The sequence below is a fragment of the Pezoporus wallicus genome, unplaced genomic scaffold, assembly GCF_028554395.1.
Source record: "Pezoporus wallicus isolate ANWC-B61680 ecotype Strahan unplaced genomic scaffold, APGP_CSIRO_Pwel_v1 contig_12146, whole genome shotgun sequence".
NCBI lineage: Eukaryota > Metazoa > Chordata > Aves > Psittaciformes > Psittacidae > Pezoporus > Pezoporus wallicus.
This window is the reverse complement of record NW_026634991.1, coordinates 115,673-130,928: the sequence shown is the minus strand read 5'-3', so window position 1 is coordinate 130,928 and position 15,256 is coordinate 115,673. Positions and strand designations below refer to the sequence as shown.

The 15,256-nt window shown below is 48.5% G+C and overlaps 2 protein-coding genes across 2 annotated transcripts; one reads left to right on the top strand and one right to left on the bottom strand.

Annotated features, from left to right (window-relative positions):
* Positions 1 to 16: 16 nt before the first annotated feature.
* LRRC42 (leucine rich repeat containing 42) lies at positions 17 to 6,659 on the top strand. Its single transcript, XM_057428804.1, has 8 exons — positions 17 to 144; positions 1,002 to 1,489; positions 3,630 to 3,761; positions 4,744 to 4,862; positions 5,254 to 5,342; positions 5,427 to 5,540; positions 5,690 to 5,774; positions 6,170 to 6,659. Exons 2-8 carry the CDS (start codon positions 1,017 to 1,019, stop codon positions 6,424 to 6,426), a joined length of 1,269 nt encoding a protein of 422 aa, XP_057284787.1. The 5' UTR covers positions 17 to 144; positions 1,002 to 1,016; the 3' UTR covers positions 6,427 to 6,659.
* A 4,327-nt stretch (positions 6,660 to 10,986) lies between these two features.
* On the bottom strand, positions 10,987 to 14,460 carry LDLRAD1 (low density lipoprotein receptor class A domain containing 1). The gene is made up of 6 exons (XM_057415356.1): positions 14,436 to 14,460; positions 14,002 to 14,056; positions 13,076 to 13,207; positions 12,542 to 12,679; positions 11,912 to 12,040; positions 10,987 to 11,135 (listed from the first exon to the last, which is right to left on the bottom strand). The coding sequence occupies exons 1-6, from the start codon at positions 14,454 to 14,456 to the stop codon at positions 10,990 to 10,992; spliced, it is 621 nt and encodes a 206-aa protein (XP_057271339.1). The 5' UTR covers positions 14,457 to 14,460; the 3' UTR covers positions 10,987 to 10,989.
* Between the last annotated feature and the right edge of the window lie 796 nt (positions 14,461 to 15,256).

The window sequence follows — 15,256 nt, the reverse complement described above, 5'->3', positions numbered from 1 at the left end:
GCCCCGGCCCCGGCCCCGGCCCGCTCCCTGTCCCCGCCCCCGGCGCGGCTCCGCCCGCCGCCCGCGGGCGCTGCGGGATGGGCGGCGGGAGCTGGGAGCCGTGGCCCGACTGACGGCGCGTCGGGGCGGCCCCTCCCGGGGCAGGTAGGTGAGGGCCGGGCCGGTGGCTCCGGCGGGGAGAGGGGCACCGGGCGCTCGCCTTCCTTGTGGCCGCGGCGGACCGGGAGCCAGGCGGGGCGGGGACCCTTCCCCTTGGCTGCAGCCGGTCACGGGGAGCTCACCCCGATCCCTTCACAGGCCCCCCGGGCAGGACCCGACCCCCCTCCCGTCCCCTCAGGGGTGGACTCGATCCCCTCGCCGCCCGCCCAGGGCAGGGCCCGATCCCTCCAGCGCCCCTTTCCCCCTCAGGCAGGGCCCGACCTCCTCCCGCCCCGCAGGACCGGAGCCCCCAGCCCCGCAGGGTAGGAGCTGACGGGATCCCGTCCCTTGCCGGCCCCCTCCATGGCAGGGTCTGCGCCCTCCTCCTCCCACCAGGACCCCTGCTCACAAACCCCTCGGTTCCGGGTGGGGAAGGGGCAGCAGGAGCCTGCCCACCTCCCAGGGAGGGAGATTCTTCATCAGGCTCCATTGCCCTGCTGCAGTCAGCCATTTGCCCTCTCCCTTCCTCCCTTCTGCCTGCAGCATAGCCAGGCCAAGCTCTGAAGGCTGCTTCCCCAGAGCCCCTCTTTGCCTGTATAGGGCTGGGATCTTCTGATGGGCACCGAGCACAGAGCAGCAGGGCCCTGCCACAGCAAATGCCATTCCCCTCTCTGGGTTCAGCTCCCCTTTGACTGGTGATGTGGTTTAATGGCAGACGGCTCACACCCCTGTTCCACACAGCCTGCCCTTCCTCACACTGCAGGGTTACATGACCATGCTCGGGGCATTGAGGGAGAGATGCCAGGGTTTGGGGTCTTTCCTCTTGTGGCTGTTCCTTACCTACCTACGGTTTGTTTTCGCAGAGCTGGTCGAGGGGAATGTCTTACTGGCTCCACTCAGAAAGCCATTTGGATACTGGGCCGATCTATGTGCGTGAAAATGGGAAGCTGCATGTGGTAAATCAGGGTGCAGGCGGCATACAGCATGTCACTTCCAAAACAAGACCTTTTAGGCTGTTTTCCAGAGGATTTTCAGTGGAGCTGTGTATGAACAGGGAGGATGATAGGGCACGGAGGCAGAGGACTGATCATTTCATCTTCACGTACACTAAGGAGGGGAACCTCCGCTACTCGGCCAAGTCTCTCTTCAGCCTGGTGCTGGGTTACATTTCTGACAATGTTGATCACATTGACTCCTTGATTGGTTTCCCAGAGCAGATTGCTGAAAAGCTCTTTTCAGCCGCGGAGGCAAGACAGAAGTTCACAGAACCAGTAACGGGACTGAGAGCTCTGCAGAAGTTTACTGAAGCGTATGGCAGTTTGGTGCTGTGTTCATTATGCCTGAGGAACAGGTGAGTGTCTTCACTAACAAATGTTGTCATCTGCTGCTGCTTTTTCCTGGCACACTTAAAGTTTGCCTTAAATTAGTTTATCCAAAATAATAATAATTAAAAAAACAATCTCTTGAGCTGTGATCACCCAATTTTAATGAAATGACCTGAGCCTTATCTGACTCTTGTGCTTGCTTCCTTTGGTCCCATTCCCTTCCTTCAAGTGCAGCTGCTGGTTTCATTCTAAGGTACAAATCATAATACAGGTAACGGACTATGTCCATGTTAACTAACAGGGGGTTTCATGTGCAGGATTAAACCTGCAGCTGGTTTTTAACCATAATATTTTCCATAGCAATCTGTGTTTAATGCCTTCTCAGGTTTTTCATGGAATGTTTTTGTAGTTGCTGTTTATAAGCATGTCAACACATTTAGCTGACTGTGCAGGTAAAATACACCCTTGCAAGGGAGGTTTATTTACTGTTTACCATCCTGTTTCTTTTTGGGGGCTCAGAAGAAGATACAGTCTTGTAGGTAAGTTATAGGCTTTGAAGTCAGGCAGGGTTTACCTTACTTTATTATGGCTCCTATGCCCATGTTGAACATGCTTTAACGAGGTTCTGATTAGAGTCCAGCACCAGTTTTCCCATCTTCTCAATGCCCACATTGTCTTTCGCTAGGAGAGAGTCTTACCAAGCTGAAAACTGGATTATGTTTTTGAAGCCTTGCTCCTGCTGAAGTATTTCCCAGTAATATAACCAGACTATCTTCCATCTCTGCACTTGAAAGAGGGCTGGTTTATTCGGTTTAAAATCAAAGTACAGGCATATTCATCTGAAGTGCCAAGGGTGCTTTGAGCACAGCAGGAATGTTTGAGCCAAGGTCAATTATCCTTTGTTTCATCTTTTAAACTTATTCCCTTTTAATCTCTAGTACAGATACTTTTTATGGGCTTAATTCAGAAATGAAGTTACTTCTGGCATCTTTTGCTGTTACAGAAAGCTGAGTTAAGATTTGAGTCTTTGAAATCCAGCAAGTAAGGTATCAAGGCAATTTTCTGATGAATCTTGTTTCTAAAAGAGCCCACTCTTCTCCTGACAACCCCCTTGAGCTAATAGTATCTCTCAAGAGCCGGCTCATGCTCTGATTATATGTACTGCCTTCTGCTTTGCTGAATTGCCTGGCAAAGGGAATTGATGGGGTAGTTTCATAGGTATGCTTGCAGTGGGAAGATACTAAAGTCCCTTTATTTGCATGGCCAAAGAGGTGTTCCTTGAGGGATCAGATTAGTCAGGACCCCTCATTTCAGCAGTGAAGAGGCACAACATGTCTTGCCATGATGATACAAGGTAAACTCAGAGGAGATCAGTGAATTTGGGGCTTGTCTTGCCAAGGGGACAATAAGAGGTAAATGCAGGGGAGATTAGTGAGGTAGTAACTGCTACGTGCTTCTAACTGCATACTCATGCATGCCATTCTTTAGTGGTTTGTTCCATCTCTAAACCTCCTACTGAATAGTCCCAGCACAGATGTTTGCATGGCTGCAGAGTGAATCAGATCAGGGAGCCAGCACAGCTAAAAAAATAACCCACTGAGTAACTACTGCCTGGAGTGTAGTCACAGCTCTAGCTGGAGTCCTGCAGGTGTCTTGTAGGACCTTCTGTCTCTAGTGAAGTATCTTATTTATTCATATAAAAAGCAAGATTTTGCTGTTTGACAAGCTATGCTGCTACATTTGAAGTAGATTTTAAACCTGGATGAATGTGGGTTTGTTTACACACTTGCTAAATACTGAGGAAGAGCAGTTTGTGAAATTGATTTACGGTAAATTAGACTATAGATTTTGCATGGTTCTAAAATAATACAACAATAATCTGTAAAGAAGTCCCTAATGGTGATGTTTGCAAATTGAAGTCTTAATTGCTAGGCCAATATTTTGAATCAAAGCAAAACAATGACATTTGTTCAAGGGGAAGATTGGGAATTCAGATGTGTTGTGTGCAGGCTGCGCATAAACAGGTAGGAGAACAGGGTAATTTCTATCACTTTCCACACAGGTACTTAGTAGAAGTGACTGCATTATGCTTGCGACACTTGAGGATGTAGGTGCCTTCTTATGTGCCTGAACGCTGATAGCTTTGGGGTTTTTTCCTCTCTGCAGATACCTGGTTATCTCTGAAAAGCTAGAAGAAATTAAGTCTTTCCGTGAGCTGACATGTTTGGATCTCTCCTGTTGTAAACTTGGAGATGAACACGAGCTGCTGGAACATCTCACCAAAGAGGCTCTGTCTAGGTACCGACTTCTTGACACATCTAAAAATTACACTGTCTTTTCCTGTCGCTGAGCAGTTCAAAGAATCAGGCTGTGGCTTTAAAGGGAAGTTTCACAGGCAGCAGTGTATGAGTTTAAAGATTCTGGTTCATAAAGCCTGTTCCTGAGGTAACCAGACTACAGAATCTGTTGTACAGAAAGCACATACTGAGCTGTAAAAGGTCCTACAAACGTGCAATTGTTTCATGGTTTTAAATCAACTTTTTATCACTTCCATTGGCCAGGTGAAAGCTCCATCTTAAATATTTGGAACAGTTTTACACTTTTATTTCCTTTTCTTAAGAGGGAACTTTATCAGCCAAAGTTTTACCCAAACCATGTTCCGGATGAAGATTTCCACAGGCAGGCGGTTGAATATTTAGTTAATAGATTGAAAAGTAGACAATTAATGGAAATCAATAGGCAGGATGACTGCTGATTAGGAGATGCTATGTTACCATAAGATTTTTGTGCATTTTGCATTAAGATTTTGCCTTGAAGTTCTCTGGAGAACATACTAGTGTTGTTTTTCCCAGTTTTTGTTCGTCTGTATCATAATACCTTACTGCTTACTTAAAAATCATTGCTGTATCTCTTCCCAAATCTGTCTCCCATTTTGCCAAGCATTTTTCTGTTTGTAGTTTTGAGTGGATTTGAGGTTGGCAGCCTTGGTTTAAAGAATTTGAGTGTATAAAGAACCTTATTGTCTCTTTAAGCAAATGCTTGTGTGCTAGGATCAGTTTGTCCCTGAGCTCTGGGAATAGCTGGTCATGTAAGTGCTTCTGTTGAGCTAGCAGAGGCAATATAAAGGTATTTATCAGTCCTGCTAACTCAAGCTTTTTTCTTATTACTTTTTACTATCATTATCAAAGAAGACTGCAGGGTTGGCACAGAGTTTTAGGACATTTTGCAAAACTGTCTAATCTAATGACTGAAAACCATCTGTTTATATCTCTCCTCCCAGTGTAAAACAGCTTCTCCTGAAAGACAACTCTTTATCAGATGCAGGCCTTCGCAGGATGACAGCACCAGTCCGAGTGTTGAAAAAGGGACTTGAGAACCTTTTGGTATTAGACTTGTCTTGTAAGTACTGCATGGTTTAATATTAGAAGCAACCTCTATCCTTTCTGAAACTCAATTCCTTAGTATTGAAGGACTACAGTTAATTTGATGATTTCAAGTACTGAACCCCGATTTCACCAACAGCTTTCCAGAAGGCACAGGTCATACCTGTAGTCTCAGTCACTTGCTACTTACATAAATACTGTTAGCAGTTTGAGAATTGGGATTGTAAATACTTGTGTTTTGATCATTAGAGGGAAAAAGTCAGTTGTGACTCACTTTCAAAACATGAAGTATACTACCAAAAAAATGGCCAAAGCCAATATTAGCCTTTGGGACAAATAATTTCTTGGTATTCTGATCATCTTTCTCCACATCTTGCAACTTAGTTCACTTCACTTGACCTTTACAGGTAACCCTAAAATCACAGATGTGGGAATTGGATACCTTCTTTCTTTCAAGAAATTGAATTGTTTGGACATTTCTGGGACAGGTCTCAAGGTAAAAAAAAAGCATCTTAAGTTTACTGGACAAGTGTAATCAAATGTTCTCCTCCTCTGACCACTTTATTTCCCTTTTCACTAGGATGTTAAGGCTGTCATTAAGCGGCTCCAAATGCAGATAGGCCTGGTCCACTCAGAAGTGCCTCTGAAAGAATTTGATCATAGCAACTGCAAAACAGAGGGATGGGCAGAACAGGTATGGGGGTTTAAGTCTGTTTTACTCTCTAAAAATCATCCTTATGGATCATTAAATCCCTGAATATGAAAGAATAAGAAATGGAGTTGTTTGCAATGATACTTCTGTACATTTTATAAGAAGCTTTTTAACTTCCTATGTTATTTCAGACTGTGTTGCAGTGGGAGCAGGCAGCTATGGAGGCCATCAAACCACAAGACGACTTGAGATCCAGAGCAGCAACTCTGCGCTTCTGTATGTAACTGCATAGAGACCACAAAGTTCATTTGTTTTCTTTTTGACAAGAAACATTTCAATACTTCCATTTTTTTTTTGGTTCAAATAGTATCTGGGGTGTAAAATTTCAGCCACTTGTGTAACCACATTGAGTTCTTTCGTTTGTTAGGCCACTGGATATCAAAGTACAACAGACTCTTAAAATACAGCATGGTGACATCATAACTGAGTTTTCCCCTTAAAATTCAAAGCCCAAAATACAAGTATTACTTTCTCCCTATGTACATTCCAGCAAAGCAGTCAGCATTCCACGTTGGCTTGGCCAAAACAATTTGTGACATAAGTATGCATTTTACAGCGTCACTCTGCTGTTCCCCCAAATCTAAACTTAATAGTCTCTTTTTTTCCTGCAGATGGCAAGACACACAGAATAGAGGAAGTAGTCAAATGCAAACTGGTGGAGGCAGAAACAAAAGCATCTGGAAACTTGCAGTTTTATAAGGAAAAAGTTCCAAATTGCCATTTACCTTTGAAAAAGGAGGCTGTGGGCAGCCACGAATTAAAGAGCAACAAAAAAAGAGCTTTGGCTGAACAAGAGAGAGAAAGGACTTCCAAACAGAAGCATCTGTGCCTCACTGTGGAGGACTGGGATTTGTTAAATACCTACTGAGTCAGAAAGAAGTGGGTCTTTTGTTTGTTGTTTTCTTGCTGATGACAGAATTTAGGCACATTGAGAGGGGGAAACAAAGGAGACTGGTATTGTTAACTCTGGCTGCTGTGATGGGCTTGTGGGTTAACCTATGCTTGGGGAGGGGGAGAGTCAAGGAGAAGGTTGATGATACTACTGTATATTTTCAATACATAATAATTTTTTCAAATAAAGCTTTTTGTTGTCATCCTTAACTCATTCTTCTGACAGAGGTTATTATTCCCAAAATAGCTGGTCCTATCCCTCCTCCTCTCTGGCATCCCAAGGGGCAGAAGACTAACCACTGTGGCTCATCTGAAATGAAGCTGCACTGAGCTCCTCAAGTGTCCTGGGACATCAGTAGTGCTGGTAGAACATAAACCTCAGCCTGTAGTGCTGGTTTTGCTCTGACAAAGGGAAGAAGCAAAGAGGATAAGCACAGGCCCCAGGGGAGGGAGACAGAGAGACAGTAACCCCTCCAGAAAGCTGAAGTAGAACAGAAATCCCCAATCTCTCTCATTTTAGCCCAGGAAATGAAAATTGAAACTGGGTTATTATAGAGATTAGACTCCGCAGTTGCAGTAAAGTTTCCCTTATAAGTGAATTCACTGCATGTAAGAGCATTCTGTGGTTTAAAAACCATTCTCAGTGCCTGAAGTATACCAGCCGTGCTCCCCTACCTAAAACCAGGGAACATTTATCATTCAAATACGAATTACACATATTTGCTGTAAAAAAACGAGACATTCAAGGCCAGGAGTACAGCTGTAGTGACTCAGGTGTGTTTATCATCCTGTCATTAGTGACAGGACAAGGGGAAATGGCTTTTAGCTGAAAGAGGGGAGATTTAGATTAGATATTAAGAAGTTCTTCCCTGTGAGGGTGCTGAGGCGCTGGCACAGGGTGCCCAGAGAAGCTGTGGCTGCCCCATCCCTGGCAGTGCTCAAGGCCAGGTTGGACACAGGGGCTTGGAGCAAGCTGCTCTAGTGGAAGGTGTCCCTGCCCGTGGCAGGGGGTTGGAACTGGATGAGCTTTAAGGTCCCTTCCAACCCAAAGCAGCCTGGGATCCTATGATCATCAAATTCCTGCTCCGAGTGTTTCTATCAAAACTGGCTGAGGTGCACAATGCCCATGAGTTGAAGAGAGCAACCTCATTCTGTTTTTAGGCTGCAAGGCCAAGAATTTACTACAGGTCTCCCCTATTAGTACTTATTTAGAAGGTATCTTCCTTTTACACTGCTGTTCACTATAATTTGGCAACAAGAAAAGCAACACATCCTTGGAAATCATGAAGAGGCCAAGAAAAGGGTCTTCATCTCAAAGATGCATAAAAAACTAACCCCCTTTCTCTCTTTGCTCTTTTACTGCTAAACTTTCCTCACAAAAAAGGACTACACACAAACAAAACACTCAGACTTGCATTCCAGCCCTACATTTTTTCCCCAGAAACAAGTCTATTAATAGCTTCCACTGACAACTGCATCAGCTCTCTGCAGAGACAAATAATGGCACTAGTAGTGACTTAGCAAAAGAGCCTCTCAACAAGGAGGAAGATGAGCGTGGCCCTCAAACATAACCCTCCTCCTGCAGCTGGCTTGTGGTTCCACAGCCCCCATGGATTGCTTTTAGTATCCCCTCCACCACTGTGGAGATCTGCTAATCAGACCATGGAGAGATGCACATCTCACAGTCCTATACTCCAATTCACATCAAGTAAAGCAGCTGGGAGCAGATGCCTTGAGCTGGAAAACAGGCACATTGTGATTTGACATCAACAGTCTGCCCAGTTCACAGGCTTGGTAGTAAACCAATACAGAACACCCTTCCTTTTCAGAAGAGGTGTTCTAGAGCACTGTGTTCCTTCTGTTCTTCCCCCCTGCTACAATCATTCCTTTCCTTAGGTTTCTTGCTTTCAGCAGCCTTGCTCTTTTAAACACACCACTGTATGAATTTTATTCTAGGAAGACTTAGACACATTTACTGTGGCCTCAACCTACTGATCTCTGTGTATTGCTCTCTGTAAGGCACACAGTCCCCGCTGACCAGGAGCAAGGCAGTAAGTAAGAAAATTACAGGAGGGGACTCACCCTTCAACAGATAGGCTCAATCTATCAAGCCCCCTGCTGTATCCCTGGCTGTTTCCAGGCTGGCTTCTGCATCTTGCTGCCCATGGACTGCTGCTGCTTCCCCTGCCTCTCTCAGGTAGTCTCTTCACAGGCATAAATGCAGAGCAGGATGAGTCCCTGCTTCCTCTCTCCTAACCTGGGGCCATAAATCACAGCCCTGGCCTCGCAGGAGCGCTCACTATGAAGTGATACAGGGATGTCAGCCTGAGAGCAGCCCTGGGGCTCTACCCTGCAGGCACCAGCTCCTCTGACACCAGCAGAACTTTACTGGCTATCTTAGCTGCAGAGATCACATTCCTGACCCCATTTCTTTGGGCTCAGCTCTATTACAAAGCTGAAAGATAACAGAAAGGGAGGTGACAGCCAGGGATATCCTCCACGTGCCCTAAGCCTGCCTCTGTTTCCATACCTTCCTGCTGAAGGAGAGAGGAGGTGGCACAATAACCTTCCCTGCCTTAAGCCAGGCATTTGCCTTCTTTATCATGTCTCACAATAAAGTAAGAATTCCCAGACCCCAACATCATCCCCAGCCAGCCAAGGCAAGCCACCGCTTGACCTCTGCTGCGGTGAAGCTCCACATAGCAAGCACAAGCACTTGACTCCCCATGCTTACACATTGCATGCCCCAACCCTTTCCTTTTCACCCTCAGGAACATCTTAGAACTTGGCAATGATCAACAAATACTGGACTGGGAGAATACAGCAGTTGCCATATGGATCAGCCTAACCAGCATCCTCTTCCCAACCACAGCAAGCATTGGAGGATCCAGAAAGCCATGGCTATCCCAGTATCTTTGATACAAAGCATAGGGGGGTTTTACCAATCATACTGGCTGGGCCCTATGCTATAGAAGCATGCAGCATCGCAGTCCACCTGCCCCTACCAGTGGAGAGGGCTTGTTGCACATCCTCCCACTTCAAAGCCAAGGAGCAGGCAAACAGCCCGTGCCTGAACTCAGAGTGAATCAGAGAGCAGCTCTTCTTCCTCAGAGTGGCTGAACCAGCAGCTCTGCCCCTGAATTCCCCCTCCTTGAGCTCCTCTTTGGGTTATTAAATGTGGCTTTCAGGGTTTCCCACAGTACCAGTTCCATAACGCAGAGATTTGCCATCTCATTCCAGGTGAAGTATGAGTCAGAACACTGTAAAGCTATTTTTAAGAGGTCTCTTATCTACAGCTGCATCCCAGTGACAAATCAGAACATTCACCATTGATACCGGTCACGGGGACCTGCAGAGCTGCAGGTCACAGGACAGAGGGGAAATGAGTGAACAGGGGGCTATTTTTAAAGATCCATGACCTGGGATGGTGGTGGGGAAAAGCTCCCTTGGTGTTTGTTTGGGGCCTAGGAAAGTAAATGCCCTCACTGTAATGTGGGGTTTTCTCAGAGGTGATGTTTTAGACACAAATGGGGTTGTCAAAGGAGCAGAGAAAGACTTTCCTTACATTTCAGTGGCACATCCACATCTATATCCTTGCAGGTTTGGCTGCCTGATCCTCCTTTGCTGGCACAGGAACCAAACAAGCCATGCACAGACCCCAGTGTCACCCCATTCTGCCCTGGGAGCAGCACTCGGTTTTCTCCTGCTCTCTGCTCAAAGGCTGTGACTTTTCCCCCTCCTTTCTTTGCCAACTCCAGTGCAAACGCACCCCAGCCCAGGCTGTTCTCACCCTGCTAAGCTGCTGCTCAGAACAGCGCAGCCCCGAGAAGCGCATTTTACGCACGTGCTGGTTCCTGCCCTGGCTTACAGGGACAGCTACACCGGGACACAGTGATTTACCCCCACAGACCCTGAAACCTCTCCAGTGTTCCTTGCCATGACACTCGTATTGGCCTCCACAGCTTGAGAAGAGCACAGGAGGTGGGCTCTGCAGCAGCTCTCCGCGGTGCCATCCGCACAGCGCTCCCAAGGAAGCATCCTGGGAGCACCAGTGCAGATCCTTCAAAGCTGCTGCTGAAACCATCTGCGGACACAAGCACAAGCTGCTCCTGCCCGTGAGGATCAGAAGTGTTGAAGATGTGTTGAAGGGAAGTGTTAACCCAAGGGCTAGAAAGGCTCTCCTCACCCAGCTCCTCAACGTGCCTTCATCTGGCTGCCTGCAAAGGCACCAGCACGTCCATACAGGAGGAGCTCCTTGCTCTGGGCTGTCCAGACACAGCATCTGTGTTGGCAGAGCTGGTAAACAGTCTCCAGAGCTGGCACACAACCCACTGAGTCAATGCTGCAAGACAGTGCTGTGCCCACGAAGAAAGGACTCACCCTCACATAACAGGAGGCCCCTGAGGGTATCCCCGCAGCCAGCATCCAGCCTGCAGCACGGGCTGCCATAGCATTTCCTCCCTGTTAAGTGTCATTATGCTGCTATTGAGGGTTTGCAAGCAGGAGGACAGCGAGGCGTCAAGGTGACACTGCAGTCCGTTCACGGGGTGCAGACGTACTCATCGGACCAGTCCAGGCAGTGCTGGATGCCGTCCCGACACAGCCTCCGGGGGATGCAGGAGCAGTACTCATAGAGCACAGGGCTGCAGCTCCACCAATCCCACCCGCACAGGGGGCAGGCAGCCGCTGGGAGGGATGGAAAACAGGGAACAGGAATGCTTCTGCTGCACTGACCCCTTCCTTCCCTCCTTGCGCTGGTAGCCACCCTTCCAGCCCCTGCAGCTACTGAAGAGCCACTGGTGATAACGCTGCTACTGTGAACCCAGCAAAGGGGACATTTGCTTGATGCCATTGGGGAGACAACCACGGAGCGTGGCAATGCAACACAACCTTCGTGGCAGACGTGCCATCCTGGGAGGAACAGCTAGCTGTAATGGATTTCTGTTTAGCAAGCTGCTCTAGGGAGAGCTGCTGATGGATCAAAACCAGGGGGGTGACTTAGGAACAAACCTGCTGCTCATCTGACCAAGAGAAGGATCTAGGTTGCTGGCTTTGGAGCTGCAGAGGCACGCTCAATCCCCCCAGCTCGCCCCTGTACCCATCTCCTGAGCAGTAACTAAAGGCCAGTTTGAACGGTCACTGCTGCCTACAGCTGCTCATCGTGATGAAACTGCTCCATGCTCAGCAAGCCAGAGAGGAGGAGCGACTTTTGGGCCTGGGAACAAAGCACGGAGCCTTTCCCCTCTCGATTGCCACCAGGCTTTGACACAGAGCTCTTGGCAGCTGATGGGATGGAGCCCTCATGGTTCATACATCCTACCCCGGCTATTTAGTGCTTTAGCAATGGATGCCAGCCTCCAGGTGTTTCCAGCAGCACCAGTGAGCACCACACCAGTACAACCCGTCTCAATCTATCAGCAGGAGAGACCTTTTCCCCAACAGAAGCCGGACGAGAGACTCACAGCTCCCAATCTCATCCGAGCAGTCTCCGCAGTCGTTCATCCCATTACACCTCTTGTCGGCATAGATCCAGTACTTGGGGTTACTGCAGGGGAAAACCAGGTATCCTGGCAGGCTGCGGGGCAAGTCACCTGCGAGGGACACACGGGACATGGATGCGCTGGCTGACATGGGGATGGCAGGTACCAAAGGCTGCTGACATCAGAAGGGGTAGTCATGTGATGTCCAGGTGTGAATGACCCCACAGATGGGAAAACTGTGGTTGGGGAGGGAAAGGCACACTGCGGCTGAGCTGGAAGCAGAGTCTGGGTGCCCCAGGCTTCTGCTTTAGTGACTTTTACCAGGGTAACTGGACAAGAAAGGAACCCTGTAGGCAAACAGCTTAACCAAGGGGGGAGAACTGCACCATGGGTTAGCGGCATTCAAAAGGGAAGATCAGAGGAGCTTGGAGTGCAATTCCCGGTAGGATTTGGGCAGTGCCACCTCTCAACATCCGCCCTACAAAGGATCTACCAGGTTTATCTGCTCACGTATGCAGCCAGAAGCATGGAGCAGGGTTAGGGGGACAGCGGCTGCTCTGCCTCGCAACAGGAACACCAACATCGGGATACAGCCACAACAGAGCCACTCACCACAGAGCATCTCCTGCTCATCCTCCCCGTTCCGGCAGTTGCTGGCTCTGTCACAGACCTGGCTGGCAGGGATGCAGGCAGCTCTGTCGTCACACAAGAAGCCTGTCCGGTTGTTGGAGGCTGTACAGAAGCGGGTCACTGAAAGGAAAGCAAGAAATACTTTATCTCCCATCATTTCCATGGTGTGATCAAGGGAGGAAAAGGGGGATTTGTGAAATTCACTTGTTGTTCTGGAAGTGAACAGGAGCCAGGGTTAATCTGTGGTTGGTTCATGGCAGAGTCTGAAAACAGTACCAGTCATCTGAAGTGCCATCCAGAGCTACCACAGCCCTATGGAGCAGGACAGCAAAGGGCTGGTGATGATTCAGGCTGCGCAATGCCGGCACAGCCCCACACCACCCTGCTGGTCCTTGTCCTTCCTCTAGGTCTGCACCTGAAAGCATCACCTCACAGTGACGGACACGAAGGCTCTTTCCATGCAACATCATTTTCTGCCTCTCCTAACAAAGAAATAGCAGCTCTTGTGATACCAACCTGGTGCCCGTGGCCGGAGCCCCAGTGCCACCGCCAAGGCCACGGTGGCAGCGAGGATGAGCAGTGCCACAGCAGAGATGCAGACACACTTCTGCGTGCAGCCTGCGCGGGCACCGCATGGCCGGCAGCAGCCTGTTGGGAGGCAAGAGCAAGAGGTGAGGGGCTGGGGTTGGGTCCAATAGGGTCATCGGGAGTAGCACAAAGCCATGAGGGTGGTGTTTTGGGGTTCTGGCGGGGGCTGCTGGGGTTTAGGGCTTGATAGCCGAGTTTTGATAGCCAGACTCCGACATTAAGCACCTCCTCATAAGGAATCTTGATGCTTGCAGTGTGGAAGAGCCTGTGCCGCTGTTATGGAGCACTGGAACCAGACAGCGCAAACGCTGCTGTTGGAGCTCACCCAATGCACTTGGATGCAGAAGAGGTGAGAAGACCAAGCCCCTGCCTGACCCAATGGGTCAGCAATGCCCTTTTCAGCAGCCAAAACACAGGGCAGGTCAGTGTAAGGCTGGGACAGGGCCCTCCCAGAGCCCACAGCAAAACTCCAAGAGGTAAAATTCCATTTTACAGCTTTTGGGGCTTTCTGCCCCAACCAGGGCTTCAACACCCCCACGGAGCAAGGCTGAAATATCAGCTCACACTGGTCACAACAGGCCTAAAAGCAGCCCATCCCCTCCCAAAGGGGTACAAAAGGCAGCAGCAAGCTTCCAGGAGCTCCAGCTATCATAAAGTCACGTTCATAAATCAAACCAAATCTGGAAGCTAAAGGCCAAACCCAGAGTCAAAGGCGAGTGAAGCGTGCACAGAAAGGGGACAAAAATCAGTCTCGATAGGCCATAAATGCTGGTTGTATTTTACATTACATAGGTAGTTTCAACAGATTTATAATTTAATAATAGCAATGCTGAGCTCTGCATTTTATTCATTACCTTTTTCTTCAGAGAAGGATTTTGTTGAACCCCAAGTAGCTACATCACCATTTCTCTAGAAGGAAAGGGACGACAGACTGTTACCATGCAAGGAATGCCTTTCTAGTTCTCATACCATCTTACCCAGGAATATATAATGCACTCCTTCTTTTACATGCAAGTGAAAATTGCCTTGGTGGAAACTCAGAAATGGCCCTGATTTAGTTCAGAAATCCATCAATCAGATCACCTTTAAATCTCAGTTTCCCATTTAGAAAACAAACACTAAAGCCCAGTCCAGCACTTTGCATCAATACTTCCCTTCTGTATCAGATTAAGTACAAACAGCTCCCAGCAACCAGCAGTAAAGAGGTCAGACAAACAGCACTACCAAGAGCACAAGTACTTTAGGAACCAGCTGCACCCAAGAGCTTTTCCAAAGGGAAGGACTGTACCTGAGGGTGAGTTTTGTTCATGCTTCCCAGACCTACAGCCCTCGCCCGAGCCTGAAGGATCACAGGGAGTTTTCTGCACCTCAACGTGAGCGGTGTTACCAGGATACAGACCCAACAGAGGTAGGAAAGCAAAGGGCGTGCAGGAGGGGATGGGGAAGGCTGCGCCAAGCCCGTGCTCCAGCTCTGGTTGGAAGTGGTGGTTTTGGTTTGCGTCTCATTCCTGCTGTGGATCCATTTTGGTTTCACAAGGGGGCATTAGGCAAAACATAAAGGACACAGATTTTGGATGCTGAGAATAACACTGCTGTTCCTCACACCAGTGTGGAAGATGAGGGCGCCCTCTTTGCTCATGAGACTGGTGCTGGTCAGAGCAAATCCCCCTTTCACAACGAAAGCCTGGGAGAAGAGCATCTGAACATAGATTCGTAGAATGGTTAGGGGTGGAAAGAACCTCAAGCTCATCCAGTTCCAACCCCCATCTGCAGCAAGTCTCCTTCCTCCCCGCCTCTTTCCCAAGACAATGCTGACCTCCAAGCAGCATCAGCCCAGACTCACACAAGATGATGAGTCCTCTGCAGAGCTGTGCAGGATTCAACCATCTGGAACAGCTTCCCTGCCTGGGCAATGAGCACAGGCATTAATAAATCCTCCAGGAATCCTCTCTTTTACGTGCGTACGTGAAGGCCTGCAGTAATTCTTTAGCAGCTCAGCCCATAGCTAACATGAACATAAAAACAGGCTGCAGCCTTCTAAACTGGCTGCAGGGCTCAGCACAGCACACACACTGCAGTTCTGCAGCTTCGAGGGTAAAATGATGCGAG

What these genes read in the sequence shown, in the direction of transcription:
- LRRC42 (XM_057428804.1), top strand. Translation starts at nt 1,017, where the DNA reads ATGTCTTACTGGCTCCACTCAGAAAGCCATTTGGATACTGGGCCGATC. An exon ending in ACCAAAGAGGCTCTGTCTAG is followed by an intron (nt 3,762 to 4,743) that starts GTACCGACTTCT and finishes CTCTCCTCCCAG; the next exon opens with TGTAAAACAGCTTCTCCTGA. An exon ending in TTTCTGGGACAGGTCTCAAG is followed by an intron (nt 5,343 to 5,426) that starts GTAAAAAAAAAG and finishes CCTTTTCACTAG; the next exon opens with GATGTTAAGGCTGTCATTAA.
- LDLRAD1 (XM_057415356.1), bottom strand. Translation starts at nt 14,456, where the DNA reads ATGAACAAAACTCACCCTCAG. An exon ending in TGAACAAAACTCACCCTCAG is followed by an intron (nt 14,057 to 14,435) that starts GTACAGTCCTTC and finishes CTTTCCTTCTAG; the next exon opens with AGAAATGGTGATGTAGCTAC. An exon ending in TGAGCAGGAGATGCTCTGTG is followed by an intron (nt 12,041 to 12,541) that starts GTGAGTGGCTCT and finishes TGTCCCTCGCAG; the next exon opens with GTGACTTGCCCCGCAGCCTG.